This window comes from Vulpes vulpes, unplaced genomic scaffold, assembly GCF_048418805.1.
Source record: "Vulpes vulpes isolate BD-2025 unplaced genomic scaffold, VulVul3 u000000690, whole genome shotgun sequence".
Lineage (NCBI taxonomy): Eukaryota > Metazoa > Chordata > Mammalia > Carnivora > Canidae > Vulpes > Vulpes vulpes.
Window position 1 is genome coordinate 1 of NW_027325818.1, and position 19,334 is coordinate 19,334.

A 19,334-nucleotide genomic window follows, 5' to 3' on the forward strand; every position below is an offset into this window, starting at 1 on the left:
ACCATAATGTCGTTGGAGGCTTTAAGTATTAATTGAAAGGATGCTGTAAGATGCCATGAAATTAGGGAGGGAAATAAATCAAGACAAAATGTTCTAAGATCTTGTATGGTCCAAGAGGGTGATAAAAGTATGAAGGTCAGACTTTCATAAGTTGAGGAGGCATGTTGTAATTTTTAGGGGGACCACTTTTTAGAGAGAGTGTTCACAATAACAGACAAATAGGCAAGAAAAGTGAAATGTCAAATCAAAACAATAATCAATCCGAAAGAAAGCAAGGATAGGACAGCGACGGGTGGAAACAGGAAGAGCTGGAATAAATGGAAAATAGAAAAATGAGACAGTTAATACACGAAATGTAAAAGGCAGTCAAAAAAGAAAACACAATCAGACTGGACAATAAAAAGGAAATCAAATTGTGTGTACCTCACAGGAGACACACTTTACAACCTAAGCATACGCAGAAAGTTTGCAATTAAAAGGATGCAAAACAATAGACATACCACATGGGTTTAGCTCTACTGATATTGAGCCAAAAGGACTTTAAGGCAAAATGCATTATTATAGAAAAAAAAGGAGACAGTTTGAAATGACATAATTTACCAGGAAGTTAGATAATTGAAGCTGGTACACAATGAAAAGCATAGTCAAAACTATACAATGTACAAATTGACAGAACTTCAAAGAGAAGTCCACAAATCTGCAATCATTGTGGTTGGTTTATCGACACCTCTCTCAGTAACTGATGTAAGAGACAAAAAAAAAAAAAATCAGTGAGAGTATAGAGAACTTAAACAACATGATTAGCAAATGTGAAATGCTGGGCCTTTGTAAAACACCACCCCCACAAAATGCAGGATGCACATCCAGTTCAAACACATACACCCCCCCACCCCCCACCCCCACACACTTAACGTATAGAAAAACTGATCAGCTATTGGGCCACAATCAGACTCCACAAATGTCACAGGAATTGAATCATACAGAGGATGGCCTCTGACCACAATAGGATTATGGTTAAAAGTAATAATGAAAAATGCCTGTTCAGGTCCTTCGTCCATTTTTTATTTGGATCATTTGCTTTTCTACTATTGAGTTGTAGTAGTTCCTTCCGTTTTTTTGATGTTAACTCCTTATCAGATATGTGATTGTGCAAATATTTTCTCACATTCTGTAGGTTGCCTTTTCATTCTGTTCATCATTCATTTTGTTGTGCAGAAGCTCTTTATCATTTTTTATTGTAGAAACTCACTCATTTGTTATATTCATTGTAGAGAATTCTATTAATAGAACATTCAAAAATTGTCGTTATGTATATATAGGATAACTACTCTGACTTATACTATTGTGGACATTCGGGAGATGTAAAAACGAATGAGGTACAGATTTTGTCCCCATGGAGTTTTTAGTGTGTCTACGGAATATGAAACAATTAGAAAGCAATGATTTTCTGTATATTAAAATACCAAATGATTTATATCCATGCATCCTAACTGTCCGTTATTCCTTTGCTTTTGTCTTTTCAATTCGTTTATTTCCTAAGTTTTAAGTACATCTTAGTAACATATATCCACAAACTATACAAATCAAAATGTGTACCTGAATCCACAAAGTGATACACCCATGTATCCACAAACACATTTAGAAGTAGAACTTCGTAGAGCCCCCTGCCTGAGGAGCCATTATTCCAACTTCCACTACCATATACTGACTTTGACAGTCTTAACGATTATGAATTATAGAGTACATATTGTTTCTGTCTTGGCTTTTTCACTCTAATTACGTTTGGGAGAAGAAGCTTTTTATTTTGATGTAGTCCCACTTGTTCATTGTTGCTTTTGTTGCTTGGGCTTTGGGCGTCACATCCATAAAATCATAGCCAAGGCCAATATCAAGGAGGCTTTTCCCTGTGTTCTCTTCCAGGAGTTTTATGGCTTCAGGTCTTATATTTAAGTTTTTATTCCATTTTGAGTTAATTTTTGTAGACGGGGCAAAATAGGGGTCCAATTTCATTCTTTTCCATGTGAAACTCCCCTTTTCCCAGCACCATTTGTTGGGGAGACTGCCTTTTCTTCTTGAGCGTTCTTGACTCTTGTCAAGAGATATATTTGACAAGATATTCTTAGCTGATATATTAGCTGACTATATATGCATGGATTTATATCCAGGCTCCCATATCTGTCCCCTTGGTCTAGGTGTCTGTGTTTAGGCCAGTGCCATATTGTTTTGATTACTATAGTTTTGTAATCTATTTTGAAATAAGGAACTGTGGTATCTCCTGCTTTGTTCTCCTCATTGAAGATTGCTTTGGCTGTTGGTTGCTATGCCACAACCCTTATGAAAGGGAGCGTGACAATAATGAGCAAGATTACATGTATTTTCACCCTTTATTCAGCAATGGTGCATCTAGGGATCAAAGATATATTGATAAATATTGCTAAAGATTATGTCACAATTTTATTCATTGTGGCTGTATTCGTAATAGCCAGAATAGAAACAACCAAAGTTTGCATCAATAGAAGACTAGCTGACTAAATTATGGTACCTTCACACAATGGCATACTCTATAACTGTTGAAAGGAATGGGAGATGTCTCTACATTGCACTATGGAGTGGTCTCATGGATACTGGGTGTTTTTTTTTTTTCAGATTTACTGAGGTATAATTTATACAAAAAAAAAAAAAAAAAAAAACCCCTGCACATAGTAATGTATATGATTTCACGAGTTTGGTCCATCACCTCTAGGAGTCTTTCTGTGTCCCTTCATTATTTTGTTTTGTTTTGTTTTGTTTCTGCTTTCTTGTGATAAGAAAACTTAACATGAGATTTACCCTCTTAACATATTCTTAAGTGGACAATACCTCTTAAAAAAAGCATCGAATACAGTCAAACTTATGGAAACAGACAATAGAATGGTGGTTGCCAGGAGAGGAGGGAAGGGGAATATGGAGAGTTGTTTAATGGATATAAAATTACGGTTATTCAAAATGAGTATGTTCTAGAGATCTGCTGTCTAACATGGTGCCTATACATAACAATGAAGGCTATGTTTTTAAGTGAAAAAAGGCAAAGTGGAGGGGAGAGGGTTGGGAGGACAGAGTAACTGGGTGATGAACATTAAGGAGGGCACATGATGTAATGAGCACTGGGTATTAGATAAGACTGAGGAATCACCGACCTCTACCTCTGAAACCAATAATATATTATATGTTAATTAATTGAATTTAAATAAAATTTTTAAAAGGGCAAAGTGAAAGAGTTTATATAGATGATGCAGCACTTATCTAAGGAGGAGACAGTATATTGAATGTCTCTCTCTCTCTGATGAGAGATACAAATCTGATGGCCGGGAAGTACCAGTTGCTCCATTCCTTCAGACTTCAAAGAATCTGTTGAATATGCTGCTGCATGGGTTTTGCTTATCCTGGTGTCCCCACTTCCCACTTCTACCCAGTGTTGGCTGTCTCTGAAAACACATGTTCACCCACAAATACTTCTGACAATTCATTGTGCTCAATATTTGTTCCAGATCATTCCATTTTTTTCATTAATAATTAATACTTTCCCTACATGTTAAGCTCTTCTTGGCCAGAAACCAGAGGTGTCAGGCCTTGATGGCCCTGCAGGGTTCACGTGACCTACTATTGAAGAGGTGCCTTTCTGGGCAAGGACTGAAAGTGGCAGAATACTGGAGGGGACTCATACTGGAACATAAGAGCCAACTTAATTTTTCAGGAGTTCTGCAAGCCAGCTGTTGAACACAGCTGTTTTAAAGACTAAATTATATAAAGTAGCAATTACAAGACATGCATTATACTGGAAACAAAAAAAAAATACACAAAAAACTCATCAATTTTTAATTATTTTTCCTACACTTTCCTGTTACCTATGTTCTTCAGTTTATGCCCATTTGTTGTACCTGCCCATGTATTGTACCTGGAAATGCATCCCTTCCCAACTCTGCACTAATTGACCTGGCGTCAGTAGCTTGAAATTGGCAAATGCTACAACAAAGGGCATTTCCCCCCAAGCCACCCCCTCCCCCAGAGAGCCTGCTGTTAAACACTTACAGGCATACCCCTGGTTGAAACTGATCCACTGTGCAGATACTCTCATGTGGTGGATATCCTCAGATCCAAACAATGCCGTTGTAGAACACATGAGAGTCGAGGCCTAACTCACACTATTTATTCTACAAAGTGATGTTTTGAATCTGTGAACTGGAGGAGTACATGAAAAAATAGATGGATATTTCCTCATTTATGACAAAGTCCTAAGATGCCCATAATTTGCCACCGTGAAGAGGCTTTTTAAAAAGGCATAGAGCAGTGTACCCACACAAGTGCGCTTGTGTGCATGCATTTATGGGGTGTGGGGAAGTGGGGTGGCAGGGGGGCTGAAGCATCAGTATCAGGCCTAAAAGGTTCTGCATAGAAGGACAGGCGGGACTCAGAAAAAATGAAAGGGTACAGGACAAAGGGGCTCACTCCTTCTCCCAGTCTCCATCACTTTATTTCTCTTTTCCTCCCTCTTCTCATGCCACATCCTTTAACCCCAAATAGAATTTCCCTTTTACCAATTCAGCTGTGAGACTGTGGCGCACCTAGGATGCAGTTGCACAACAGGGCTTTAGTCCTTTTCCATGTGACACAGCTTCCTTCCTCTGTGATTATGTGGGCTTGTTTATCTAATATCTGGGAGAGGAGGGGTTTCAGGGTCACTGATTTAAGTAGCAAATCAGGGAAGGGAGGAAAGCATGAGATGGATGTCAGTCTTCCCCTATGTGCCAAGTGGCTTTGCATGTTTATCTGGCATTAGATAAGGCTGATTAGAAGCCTTACTTCTCAAGGCCTGAAAGCATAAGTTGTCATCACCATCAGTCATCTTGGGTAAATATGAGGGAGGCAAGGAAGGAGGGAGAAAACACGATGGGAAATAGCCACGGGGCATATCCAATTGAGCTTTCTGCCTTTGGGGCAGGGTCGCCAGTTCTTCCTTTGTTTGGAACATCAGCAGAGGACTGAGAAACAAGTGGAGGTAAGATCGGATCCACTACTACATGTTGTTACCTTGAGTACAAAACAAAGAGACTATTTTTGAGACTCTTCTGACTGGATGTCTGCCTCTTCAAACTTTGAACCTTTCATTCAATGGTTTAGATATATAGAATAGATAGATAGATAGATAGATAGATAGATAGATAGATAGATAACTTTTTAGAAGGTAAATTATTAGCTAATTCAGGGCCTGGTAAAGAGAAGGGAGTCCTCTCCCACCCATCTTTGGCTAAAAATTTCCCCCAAAACACTTGTGCAAGTGGGGGGTAATAATGCCTAGCTCAGAGACCTGCTGTCAGGCTATATGTCTTCAGCATACAGGGGGCACAAAATCAAGAAATGATATTGATTCTTCCTCATATTTCATGGGTCCTTCAAAAATAGGCTCTGGGTCTAATTCACCTCCCCTCTTTGATTCTTCTGGCCCTGGTTGGCTTCAGTGTCCCCCACTGTAAAATACACATTGGACTAGAATCAGCCTGGCATTCGCTTGGTCATAGTTGGCCTGAATGGATGTTTTCCTTGGCCCATGTAGAGGTCTTAAAGAGGAAACCAGAGCCAACATTTTAAAATTGAGATATTTTACGTAGATATCTGGAATTCCATTTTCTCTTGAAAAATCAGGAGATGTGGCAATGCAGAGTCTACATTCCTGCATGGCAACAATCGGCTAGAGCCAGGTGCCACCTGGCCCCTTAGGTAGAGCATGCACTGTCAGTTGACCAGAGCCTATCTGGGCTGTTCCACTCATTTATAAGACCTGCTTGACCCTGCAGACAACTCAATTTGGGGCCCTATGGACAGCTGGAAACAGTCTGTGCCAGGCAGAGGGTAGGCACTTACTTGCTCAATGAGTAAAACCCTTAACGCCTTTTTCTTTTCCCCACTACCATTTTCTTCTCTAGTCGTGTTACGAAATCCCAGTTATTGAGTAGGGGACTCTCACTTTGGAAAGCAAATTGAACAAGTCCATCAGAGTCAGGATGGTCTACGTTATACTGTGGTAACAAACAACACCTATATCTCACTGCCTTACAACAACAAGGGTTTACTATTTGTTCACACACATAAACCTAGACACAAAATGAAAACGTCCTTGTATTTTGACAAGCATGGATACGTACATGGGTGCACGGCTATGTTTGTGATCACAAGTCAAATGAAAACTCTGGCATATGAACAAATGACCTTTCACAGAACCCTATTGAGAGAATGATCAGCTTCAGTTGCACAACCTTGTTTTTCTAAGAGACATAAAAAGGCCCCAGAATCCAAGGCAGTAAGGGATGGCGGTACAAGAATATCCACCCTCAGCCAAAAATTGCCCCCTATAATAAAAAGGGCCTGAAAAAGCCTGTAAAAGAACCTGCAGGTTAAAAAAAATACATGTTAAGCATACTGGACATTAAACACTTTGCAAATGCATAAATAAGCAGTACTCTAGTGAGGCCTTCTCTTCTGGGCTTCTAGCTCAAGAGGGAGATGCACCCCAGATGTCCAATAGGCAGAGAAATAGTGGTGGCTGGCCTGGGTCTCAGAGAGGGGCTAGGAGGCTGGAGTCTTGTATCTCCAGCAGGAGCTGCAGATAGAAAGGAAGGCATCAGAGCCAGGTCAGATCCATTTCCTCTCCTGGCTCCCCCCTCTTTTTTGTTCCACCCAATCTAGGCTTTGTCACCTGGACTTACAGACTACAGCACAGAACTCTTCCTCCCCGATTTGCTCATCTCGGGTCTTGCCTCCTCCAGTCCCTCCATCAGAGCCACCACATTTCTTTTTGTCGAGCCCAGGATCTTTGAATATACTCCTCCCTAGCTCACACATTCCCTGCCTCCTCACCACGCACAGTTTCTGGTCTAGCCCCTAAGCCTGGCATTCCAGACCTCTGTGATTGGCAGCCTCTCCGGCTTTGCCCCCTTCTGTTCCAGCAGTTCCTCCTTCACTCAGGTTGCTGCTTCACTCGTGCACCATACCCCATCCAACATTTTGGTCTAGGAATGCCCAGCCTTCCGTCTCAGCCTTCTCAGGCATCTACCTCTCCTCAGACTTCCTCTGTTCCTTCCTCTCCAGGCTCATCAATGAAATTTAGCCACAAAACACAAGGGAAGTGTAAAGGCATCCAGGCTCCACATGGAGACTGGAATCAGAGAGCAGATCACCCTCCAGCCTAGGCTCTCATCACCTATGCATATCCTGCCCACCACAGCAGAACTGTAGGTGTGTGGATAGAAAGCTCTGGGCTGGGAGTGAGGAGACCTGGGTGTTCCACTTGATAGGCTGCATGCCCCAGGGCAAGTTCCTGCCACTCACGGGGTCTCGGTTTCCTTGTTTCTTGATGCTAGGGTGCTAGGGGCATTTGCTGTTGAGCACGGAGCTCGATAAACTGATGATTGAGTGAGCAACCATCAACTGCCATCTCCAGCATCAGACTGAGGAGCTTGGGGTGCCTGGGCCCAAGGAGGTTCAACCCACCAACTCCGACCTCCCAGTTAGGCCCTGCTTACCACAATGCCCTCCCATTTCCCAACCATCCCCACCACTCCACGTTCTCCTTTCAAGGACCGGGCTACCTGCTGCCACGCAGGGCTGTAGCAGGAAGATGGAGCCAGAAGACTCCTGGGTAGAGTCTCTCAGAATCAGCAGAGCCTCGGCTGCTTCCAGCTTCCGCTGCCACTCTGAGGCAGAAACCAAGTCCTGGTCAGAGGCTTCAGGAGCCTGCCAGGGAAAGGGTGTGAGAGAATGGGAACCGAAAACCCACGCCTCCCCACCTCATGTGGCAAGTGCCCCTTCAGTCCCGGGTTCTGCTCAAGGCCCCACCCCCACCCCAAGGCCATCTGCTCTTCCCATGCACTAAGCTTGGCCCCTGCCAGGGTTGTGGACCCTGCTATTTTCCCAGAATCTGTGGCTGCAGTAGGACAGGCCAAGGATGGCACAGAGCTGGAGGACCAGGGCTGAGCATCTAGAAACAAGAAGAGAGGCCAGAGGATTAAACCCTCTGGCAGGCAGACATATACTACCAGTAGAGAGAGACAGGGCCAGGACTTTGCAATATCTGGATGTGGGAGTCTGAATGCCTGCTGGCTATTAGTCGTTGTGGCTCGCACAAGTCCTTTCCTCTGTTTGGTCTGTTTTCCTTTCCTTTCTATGTCCTTCTTCTGTATCTCTCCTGGAACACTAATTCCTGCCAGCATTTCCAAAACTCCCAGGGCCACAGTGACGATTATGGGAAATCACAGGTGTCTGTGTTTTAATCTGCAAGGCACCTGGAGGGATGTGATCGCTGTCCCTTGTGCAGGGACTGGTTCTCACCTCCATATTCCCCAATCCCCATGGACCTTGAAGGACCAGCTTGGCTCATCTAATGGCCAGGAAGCTTTCTCTAATGACCTCTGGACTCCCCACCCCGGCCCTTGTGACCCTCACCATCGTGGCCCTCCTTTTAGCAGGACCTTCTATCCCATCAGTGTGTTTCATGTGGAATAATAGCCTCCATTAGTTGAAGTCCTGCTATGGTGGCACGCCTTGGCTTAGTCCTCTTGTCCGTGCTATAGGTGTAGGATATTGTCCCTATCAGTACACTGCTAGGGAAATGGAGGCGGGGAAATGTAATGTCACTTGTCATAAGTCTCACGAATAGGCAATGGCAAGGCTGGGAGAGCCCTGCCCGTGCCCGCTAGTCCGATATGCTGCCATCTCCACACGCCCCTCCTCCCCCTCCCCCCCGCCCCTTCTTGTCCTGCTCCTCTCCTCCCCCTCCTTCTCCTCCTCATTGGCTGTCTCCTCCACTCCTTCCTTCTCTCTCCCACAACATCAAGCACAAAGGCTGGGCACCCAATAACATAATATACAACTAGCTCCATGTCCCTTCTCACTTTACTCACAGGCTGCGCAGGGCAGGGATCCTGTGGGTCTTCCTCGAAACAGAAATTGTTAGTTGCATCCTCAAGGCTGCTGGAGTCCCAGATGGAGACAAAGGTTTTGGGGCCTGACCAGCCAGCAGAGCTCCTTGGGTGCTTGCCTGCAGGAGCAGAGAGCACAGGGTGGAGTCAGGCACCAGGCCGGCCACGGAGAGGACATATGTATGGGTATGTTCTGGGATGAGGATAGAAGCCCAGAATGTCAGGGCTGAGAAGACCTGGAAGACCAGCCAGTTCCCACTCTTTATTTTCCACCTGGGGAACTGAGGCCCAGAAATAGTATTTTCCCAAGGTCACACGGCAAGCTGCAGTAGGGTTAGGGAGGGAACCCCTGTCTTCAGGACACAGAGAAGAGTCTGGGCAGTGGGTGAGATGGGAACCTCCCCCACAGGCCCCAGACTCTCCTTACCTCCCTGGGGGCTGCAAAGCGGTGGGCCTCAAGCTGGGACATGAGGTTCTCCTTCCCAGCTGTGGGAAGCTGGGGACACTTTAGGTGAGCCTTTCCCCCTGACCCCACCCCACTCTTCCTCACCCCCAGTCTGAGGTCTCATCTCATTTAGATGGACCATTTAGACCACCCCACCCCCCATTCTCTCCTTTGCACCCACACTTGGTAACTAATATTGATGAAGTTTTATAGGTGGGGCAGCTAAAGGACCGAGGAGTAACTTGCCAAGGTGACATCAAAATTGGGTAGTAGGACTGGTGACAGAACTGCTCAATGATCCCTAACTCCAAACTCAGATGTTCTCCCTGGCCAGAGACACTCACTGATGACTCCTGCTTGAATGGTCAACTTTGTGACATGGCCGTGAGCTTTGGGAGGGGAGGCCCCACTCCTTGTCAGTCCTTGAGCCAGATGCCTCTTTAGGTGTGCCCCCTGCTCCTTGTTCAAGGCACTCTCAGCAGGCAAGACACTGCGGTGCTCCCTAAAGTGGGGAATTGCAGGCCTACAGTCAGTCACATTTAGAGGGGGCCCACGCAACCCCCCCCCCCGCACACACACACCCTTTGTCAGACACTATACTCACGAGAAAAAGGCACACTTGTGACAATCGCAGGCCTGGAAGGGGCAGAAGTGCTCCTGGTCCTTGATTTGCTCAGTGAAGCCGTGGTTGTAGCAGCGGACACAGCGACTTACAGCTCTTTTGGGGCCAAGTTCAATCCCCCATGGGGCTCCGGTCTCAAGACCAGTGGGGGAGCCCGAGGGGCAGCAGGGCACAGCAGGCATCTCATTGGGATCCATGGTTCTAGGGCCAGGAGCAGAGGTCAGGATGGCCACATGATCCCCCTACCCTCAACGTACTTCCTCTGCCCTTTGAAAACCCCACCTGACGTGCCTGGATTCTCCTTCACCCAGCTCACCGCTGAAATCAGATCCCATCCACCCTTCTTGCTCACAGAGCCTCCTTCCCAGGAAGCCCCACTCATACATAGTCTCATTCCAAGAAACTCTTGGCATGGTTCCTGTAAACTTTCAATCCAATCATTATTCTCGTTGCTTTCCTTCACTCTACATAGACCCCATGTTCAGGCATACTCATGCACTCTTGTGCCCCCTTCAACAATTATTGCCCTCCCCTTCTCGTGTATCATCCTGTACTCAGCCATACTGCACTATTTTTCCTGGTCTCCACCTCCGCAATTGTCTTCCTGACCTCCTGCATTCATTCACTCCCTACTCATGATTCTAGCCCTAGCCCCCCTTTCCCTCCCTCCCCCCTGAATTCTATTATTAGTCTCATGTATGTCCTACATTCAACTTTCCTCTCACACCTCATTCGGACTCTCTTCTTGCACCCTACCATAATCTTAATTATTTTCTCACACACACCCCCTTTAAGCTGACACCCGCTTTGCGCACCACGAAATTATATTATGATGCTGGATCCCAAGCCCCTCTTTCAATAATTATTTTTATTCATCCCTTCCAGTATTTAGTGACCAGATCCTCCTTGAGCCCCCTATCGAATGTCAGACCCCGATCTAGTCAACAGCCAACTCCTCACTGCACTAATTGCTTTCTTCCGCCAACACACCCTCTTTGCTTTCATGCAAACCCACGTATTCCCTGAACAACCTCTCAGCAATCTTTCACACTCCTCTTTCCTCTTCACACTTCAATGGTCCACCTCCCGGTCCCTCACACATGGGGTGCACCACCGCATCTCAGGCAACCCAATCATTCGCTGCCACTACCACATCAGAATCAAAGGCAGGGACATGAGCTCCACCTCAGGTTCCAGAGGCCAGGGGTCAGGGGGCTGAGGCAAGGGTTTCCTCCCACAGGCATTTGGTGGTTGTTGGTTGGTGAGGGGGGCGGCGGGGGTGGGGCAGAGTGCGAGGTATATCAGGAGCTGGCAGAGGTACCCCACTGAGGTGGAGAAGAAGAGACACAGTTGGTCATCCCAAGCAGGAGGGAGGGAGGAATAGAGGAAAGGACGGCGGGGTGAAAGAAGGTGTGTGGAGAACGAGGGTCGAGGGTCGAGGGTCCGATTCCTAATGCCAGCCTCTGGTTACCTCAGCTTCCCATAGATCAGAATCCAACAGCAGGGACAAGAGGTGGGAAGGAGGACCCAGCTGTCTCTCGCTCTCACTCTCTCTCTCTATCTCTTTCCCGCCCTTCCCACAAAGGCCAATGAGCTTCCAGCGCTGCCTTCCACCTCCGAAGCTGAGGCCAGCGACCAATGAGCTTTGAGTTCCATCGAAGCTCACCCAACAAAGTCCCGCCCCCTCTCCTCTTGCCTTGGTGTGGCGGCTTTACCAAACCAGACTCTAACTCGTGAAGTGAAGTGAAACTTTGTGCTTCCCAGACACAGGCTGGCAGGCTTTTCTCTCTTTGGATATGAAATATTACATATGCGTGCATATTTAACTCATGTCCTTGGTATTCTGTAACTTACCTTTACAAAATTCACCGTGTGTTTTTAAGATTCATCCATATTCCCCTGTCAGGGATTGTCAATGGGCGGCGGGGTCCCGGGTGGTGTGGGGGGATTCTGTACCCCCAGGGTACATTTGGCGGTGCCTGAGTCATTTTGTTCCATCTTTGCGTGTCTCCGTGTCTGAGCTCCCTCTTCTGTTCCACAGATAAATTTGTCTATAACTGTGCCAGTACTACACCATCTTAATTTTTACCTCTTGTTATGACATCCTGATCTATGGTTGGGCAACTCCCCACATCTTATTCGTAATCTTCAAGCATCTCTTCCTTATTCTTCCCTTCCAGTATAAACGTCAGAATCAGCATGCCACTTTCCTTGAAAGCTCATTTGTAACGGTTTGGGGTTGCATTTTCTTTAAATCTGTGGATGAGCTAGGGGAGAATGGACTATCTTCAGGACACCCAGCCCTCCTAGTCACCAACCTGGCATGTCTCTCCATTTAGGTAGGTTTTCCTTAACGTTTTCAGTTTAGTGTTTAGTTTTATCTTTTGTACATTCAGATCTTGTACATCCTTTCTTGCATTTATCCCAAGATATTCTAGAGTGTTGTTGCTTCTTGTACTTGATACCTGTTTAAAATGGCATTTTCTGATTGTATCTGACTTATAGGAATCCATTTGACTGTTTAAAAACTATATTGACCTTAAAGTCAGCCACCCTGCTAAACTCTGTGATATCTAATAATTTGTCTTTAGACATTCTGCTGTTTTTCACAAATCTGTGAGTTACAGAAGCAGAGTAATCAATGTATAGGTTTCTCAAGCCTCTACCGGCTGGCTCGGGCCTCCACACAAGGTTGAAGAGACATGACGAAATTGGACCTGAGTTTTCCCTAGTATTAAATAGAATGCTGCCAACATTTCCATAATAAAATATGTTTGCTGTTTCACTGTTTTTTTCTCCCTCCCTTCCTCTCTCCTTTCTTTCTTCTCCTTTCTTCTTCCTTTCTCTCTTTCCTTTCTCCTTCCTTCCTTCCTTTCTCTTTTCTTTTTTCTTTCCCTTTATACAATTAAGGAGCTTCCCTTATAATTCCAGCTTAAAGAGTTTCTTTTAAAAATCATGGATAGAGGGCAGCCCCAGTGGCGCAGCGGTTTAGCGCCGCCTGCTGCCTAGGGCGTGATCCTGGAGACCCTGGATGGAGTCCCATGTCAGGCTCCCTGCATGAAGCCTGCTTCTCCCACTGCCTGTGTCTCTGCCTCTCTCTCTCTCTCTCTCTCTCTCTCTCTCTCTCTCTCTCTCCTCTCTGTGTATTCTCATGAATAAAAAAATCTTTTAAAAATAATAAATAAAAATTAAAAATTGATCTCATGGCAGAGATATTATGGAATCTGTTCTATCACAATAGAATTTGAGCTAATAACAGGAGATACTACAAAAAAATAGTTTCTGTCATGAAGGAGAACAATCTAGCTGTTATGCTGGAAATCAAATTTCATTGTTGTTTTAAAGCAAGAGCCCAATGTGTCTCTTACTCATCTTCCCACTGTGTGAACAATATTGAGACGATGGATACTTAAGTTCCTAAAGTAGACTATATGTCAATTATGGATATAATTATTAATGTCATTCAGTAAATATGTGCAAATGCAGTGAATCATTGAAGGTTAATTTTGTCAGTGTTGTTAGAGGTTCGTAAGTTTTATGGATGTTTTCAAAGAACCAGATTTTTGTTTCATTGATTTTCCCTATTATTTTTTGTTTTCAACTTTATTGATCACTGAACCTATTTGTTTATGAGACATATACAAATATACTGTATGTTATTGCTCATATCTGAAGTCTAAAAAAGCTGAATTGTAGAAACAGAGAGTAGAAGTTGGGGAAAATGGGGAGATGTTGTTCTAAAGATACCATGCTCCACTTAGAAAATGTATTACTTCTGGAGATGTAATGCATAGCATTTTGATTATAGTTAACCATACTATATTATACACTTAAAAGCTGCTGAGAGAGTACATCATAAGTATTCTCATTACAAAAATGAAATTATAATTATCTAAGGTGATGAAGGTGTTAGCTAACATGTTTGCTATATTGGATGTATCCATTGCAATATATATCAAATCAACAGGTTGTACAACTTTAGCTTACACAATGTTATATGTTAAGTGTATCTCAATAAAGCTTGGAGGAAAGAAATAAAATGCACTCAGATTGGAAAGAAAAATAAAAATGTTTCTATTCACAGACACCATGTTCATCTACGTAGAAAATCCAAAGGAATCTACAAAACAAACTAAAATGACTGAGAGGCAAAATTAGCAAGATTACAGAATACATAATCAAGATATGAAAAATGAATTTTATTGTCTATATACTATCAATAATTAGAAATTGAATTTTTCATTTCTTAAGTCACAAAGGAATATAAAATAAATATATAATCAATAATAAAGCTAAAAGCTGGCTCTGGGAAAGACTAATAAAATAGACAAACTTTTGGGCAGGTCCATCTACAAAAAAGAGAGAAGTCACAAAGAAACTATGTCAGGAGTACAAAGGATGACATAATCAGATTCTGAGAAGACTTAAAAGTTATAAGCAGCTTTGCACAACTTTATACAAATAAATTCTGACCCCCAAAGGATATTTGGCAAGATCTGGAGACTGGCTGTTACATCTAGGGATTGGGAGGATGGTACCATGGACATCTAGTTGGTAGAGGCCAAGAATGATGCTAAACATCCTACAGGTGCAGGACAGCCTCCACGACAAAAAATCATCAAGTACAAAATGTCAATAGTGCAAATATTAAGAAACCCTGACCTGGATTAAATTGGCAGGCTTCTATGGAAACATTAATAAACAAAGTGACCAAAGAAGAATTGAAAATCTGTATAATGGAATTGAAATAGTTTTCAAAAATCTACCTATTCCCAAAAGACACCAGGTGAGAGAGTTCTACCAATACTTCACGGAACACAAAATTTTCATTTCATATAAACAACTTTAGAGAATAGAAAAGAAGGGGAAATTCCAAACTCATTTCACAAGCAAGTATAACCTTAATATTAAAATCAAACAAGGACTCCATAAAAAATAATATAGGCCAATATAATGTAAAAATTAAAATGAAAAAATCTTAAATAAAATTAGTGAATTGAATCTAGTGCATATTAAAAGGAGAGTCCATCTTAACCAAGTGTGCTTTATCTTAGCAATAAAAATATGGTTCACCATAAGGAAACCTAGCAATATAATTCACACACTAACCAAGTAAAGGAATAAACAAATGATTATTTTCAATACATGCAGGAATATCATTCAATAAAATTCAATATTCATTCATAATACTATTAATATTAAAGCTTTAGGAAGCCAAAGAGAAAAAGAAATTATTTTAATGTAATAAATGTTATCTTCTAGAAACCTACTGAAGACATATTTAATATGAAACATTAGAAACATTAGAACCAATTCATTAAAGTCAAGAACAGGGGCGCCTGGGTGGCTCAGTCAGTTATGTGGCTGCCTTCAGCTCAGGGAGTGATCCCAGAGTCCTGGGATCGAGCCCCCCACCCCCCCCAAACCCCGCAGCCAGCTCCCTACTAGATGGGGAGCCTGTTTCTCCCTCTCCCTCTGCTTGCCACTCCCCCTGCTTGTGCTCTTTCTCTTTCTCTCTCTCTGTCAAATAAATAAATAAAAATCTTAAAAATATAAAGTCAGGGGGATCCCTGGGTGGCGCAACGGTTTGGCGCCTGCCTTTGGCCCAGGGCGCGATCCTGGAGACCCGGGATCGAGTCCCACATCAGGCTCCCGGTACATGGAGCCTGCTTCTCCCTCCGCCTGTGTCTCTGCCTCTCTCTCTCTCTCTGTGACTATCATAAATAAATAAAAAATTAAAAAAAAATATATAAAGTCAGGAACAAGAAAGTATAACCAGTATCTCCACTGTAAGTGTTCTAAAGATTTGGAAGGTAAAGACACAACTGTTACTATTTGCAAATGATATGCTACCACTCTAGAAAATCCAAAATATCATTTTCAAACATCTAGTGAGTTAACACGAAAAGTGGATATAAGATAAACATACAAACATATTTTCCTATACATAATAACTAATTAAAATGTAATATCGGGAAGAAATCTTAATAGCAGCAGAAACTACAAAGTACTAGGCATTAAACTTACAAAAAAAAAACTTACAAAAATAAGGGCACAGCCTTCATGGAGAAAACTATAAAGTTTACTAAAAGAAATAAAAGAAGTCCTGAATAAATATACATTATTTGTAGACAGGAAAGTATTTGATAGTATTTATACTATCAATATGTCCATTCTTCCCAAACAAATCTATAAATTTAATGCAATTACAATAAAAATCAGGATTTCCTTCAAACCTGACCAAATAATTCTAAAGTTCATATGAAAGATTAAAGATTGATAATAGCCAAGGCACTGCAATATTGATGAAGGAATGGAAAAATAGATTAAAGGAAAAGACTAGTGATCCAGAAACAGGCCCATGTGTATAATCAAAGTAGCATTTCAATACAATAGGAAAAGAATAACTCATTAAGTGGCGTTAGTGCAATTGGCTAACCATTTAGGAAAATACTAAGTTAAATTTCTATCAAAATCCACTTATAAAAAACAATTAGGAATTAAAAGAGTTATAGATAAAAAAGGAAAACAAAGTATTAGAAAACTTGATAATGTGTTAATGATCTTAGGGACAGAAAGGCTTTATTAGTTTTTTAGGGATGCCACTATAAATTACCGCAAACTGGGCGACTTAAAACAACAGAAATTTATTTTCTCACATTCTGGAAGTCAGAAGTCCAATATCAAGGTGTCAGTAGGGTTGGTTCCTCCCAGAGGCTCTAAGGGAGAATCTGTTCTATGTTTCTCCCCTAGCTTCTTGTGGTTGCTAGCAATCTTTGGCATTCCTTGGCTTATAAATACATCACTTCCATCTCTGGCTCTGTCTTCACATTGCCTTCTCCTCCCTATGTATCTTTCCCTTTTCTTTTTTTAAAAAGATTTATTTATTTATTCATGAGAGACAAGGACTAAGAGAGAGAGAGGCAGAGACACAGGCAGAGGGAGAAGCAGGCTCCTCGCAGGGAGTCTGATGAGGAACTCGATCCCGGATCCCGGGATCACGACCTGAGCTGAAGGCAAGCGCCCAACTGCTGAGCCACCCAGGCGTTCCTCCCTTTTCTTTTTTCTTTTTAATTATTTTTTAAATTTATGATAGTCACACACACACACACACACACAGAGGCAGAGACACAGAGGGAGAAGCAGGCTCCATGCACCGGGAGCCCGACGTGGGATTCGATCCCAGGTCTCCAGGATCGCTCCCTGGGCCAAAGGCAGGCGCCAAACCGCTGGCCCACCCAGGGATCCCCGTTCCTCCGTTTTCTTATGAGGACACTTGTCATTGGATTTAGGGGCCAGTAGGAAATCCAACAGGATCTCATCTCCAGAACCTTAATTACATCTACAGAAGCCCTTTTCCAAATAAGGTCACATTCACAAGTTCTGGGTGGACATATCTTTTGGGGACTCACCATTCAACCTCCTAGAAAGGCCTTCTAAAATAAGACAAAAGTGAAAAGACTCATAAATTTGACTTCATTAAAAAATAAAAAATAAAACACCATAAAATTGCAAATAGACAAACTACTTATGGGAAAACAAGTACAATATCTCTTTTAGATTTCTTTTTAAGAAAAGCTAAAATGCAGAATACATATATTTTTTTAAATTCCTGTAAATCAATAAGAAAAACAGCCCAATAGAGAAATGACTACCTAAAGAAGAAATAAACTAAACATAATATAATATAATATAAATTAAATTAAACATAAAAAAGATGCTTAATGACATTAGTATTCAGGTAAACAAGACTTAAAGATACCATTTTGTACCCATTGGATTGCTCAAAATTAAAATCTAATAATATCAAGTATTGGTAATAATGGAGGAAGTGGAGATTCATTCACTACTGGTTGGTACAAGTAATTTAAATGGCTTTTTGGCTATATCAAAATTTTAAATGCCTGTTTTCAAAACACCTGTATGTATTCACAAGACATATATACAAATTCCCTGAAGTAGTGTTCTCAAAAGCTCAAACCTGGAAACAAACAATGTAAATGCTCATCAATATAGAAATGCCTAGTTCTATAGCAAAAAAAATGAAAGGTGCTTTTGAAAAATTTTCAATTCCTTAAAAAGTTCCAAGGTTGAAATATATATGAACTTTTTGTATTGTAGAAAGTTGTTCTGTTATGTACACACTTTAGTACAGATGGCTATTTTGAGAGAGTGTAAGCAAAAACAGTCATAACAAATGGATTTTGTATTCGCAAGGTTTTTCTCTCAGCATGTTATCATTTTGAAAGCACATATGACAGGTTTACTTACCAACTGTGCCTGAAATAATTATGTTTTATGAAAAAAATCTACCACTGCAAATCTCTAGCTTCCTGTCCTTTCTTCATGTTGAAATTATTCCTGCATAAATTTGTTTACTTCATATTTCGCAGGTGTATTTATTTATAATTTATGCTCTGCCTACTTTTTGAATGATTTTAAGATAGCTTTTTAAAATTCATAGGTAATAAGACAATTAAAGATAGCTCAAACTCATAAGAGTGTATGTGAGGGAAGGGTTCTCAGTAGAAACATACATATGCCTTAATTCTTGGTAATTTATATTAAATTTAGTTGTAAACTTCCTGGTAGGAGCATTGATTAAAAGAGGGACTATTACAAGTTAATGAGAGCTAATAACTATTTTCTTTTTCTCATCCTAAGTTCTGAAAAGTACTTCTTGCATGGTTTTTACCTATCTAGGAAAAATGTCCTCTATAAAACTTTTGCAAAAGCTGCAGAGATGTTCCTCATATCCTAACATACCCTTGATAATGTCTTTTAGTGTAAATGTTAGTTGATTTTTGGGCTTCGTATTATTTTGTTTCTTTTTGGTGAGACTTGGCTAATATGGTCCAGTTATATTGCCTTCTGCTCTGGTGAAAATTAAAATATTTAATAAAGTGTTTATTAAAAGATGGCCCCCTTACCACCTGCAAAATAATTTTAAAAAATAGAGAAATGCCTATGTAAACATCATGGTGTATTATAACATGATCTCCATGATATAATTTTGGATGAATAGGGCAGTCTATACAACAGGAAGTAGAGTATAATAGTGTTTATGTTAAAAAGAATACACAGAAAACAAGAATATTTTATATACATTTCTACATATATATTAATCCATAGGGAAAAATGTCTGGAAGGATACAAGCCAATCTCGTAACAGTGGTTACCTTTGGGAAGGGAGATAGAGAAGCCCAAGATTGTGGGTGATACACATAAAGAACATCAATCTTATCTGTAATGTTTTAACTTTTTTCATGAAGAAATGTGTTTATACACTACTTATACAATTTTTCTAAAAATTGAA

The 19,334-nt window shown here is 41.7% G+C and overlaps 1 protein-coding gene across 1 annotated transcript; it reads right to left on the reverse strand.

The window, feature by feature from the left end:
• Nucleotides 1-6,140: 6,140 nt before the first annotated feature.
• DMRTC1B (DMRT like family C1B) lies at nucleotides 6,141-12,897 on the reverse strand. The gene is made up of 6 exons (XM_072746320.1): nucleotides 11,873-12,897; nucleotides 10,001-10,219; nucleotides 9,741-9,898; nucleotides 8,934-9,070; nucleotides 7,623-7,767; nucleotides 6,141-6,634 (listed from the first exon to the last, which is right to left on the reverse strand). Exons 2-6 carry the CDS (start codon nucleotides 10,213-10,215, stop codon nucleotides 6,522-6,524), a joined length of 768 nt encoding a protein of 255 aa, XP_072602421.1. The 5' UTR covers nucleotides 10,216-10,219; nucleotides 11,873-12,897; the 3' UTR covers nucleotides 6,141-6,521.
• Between the last annotated feature and the right edge of the window lie 6,437 nt (nucleotides 12,898-19,334).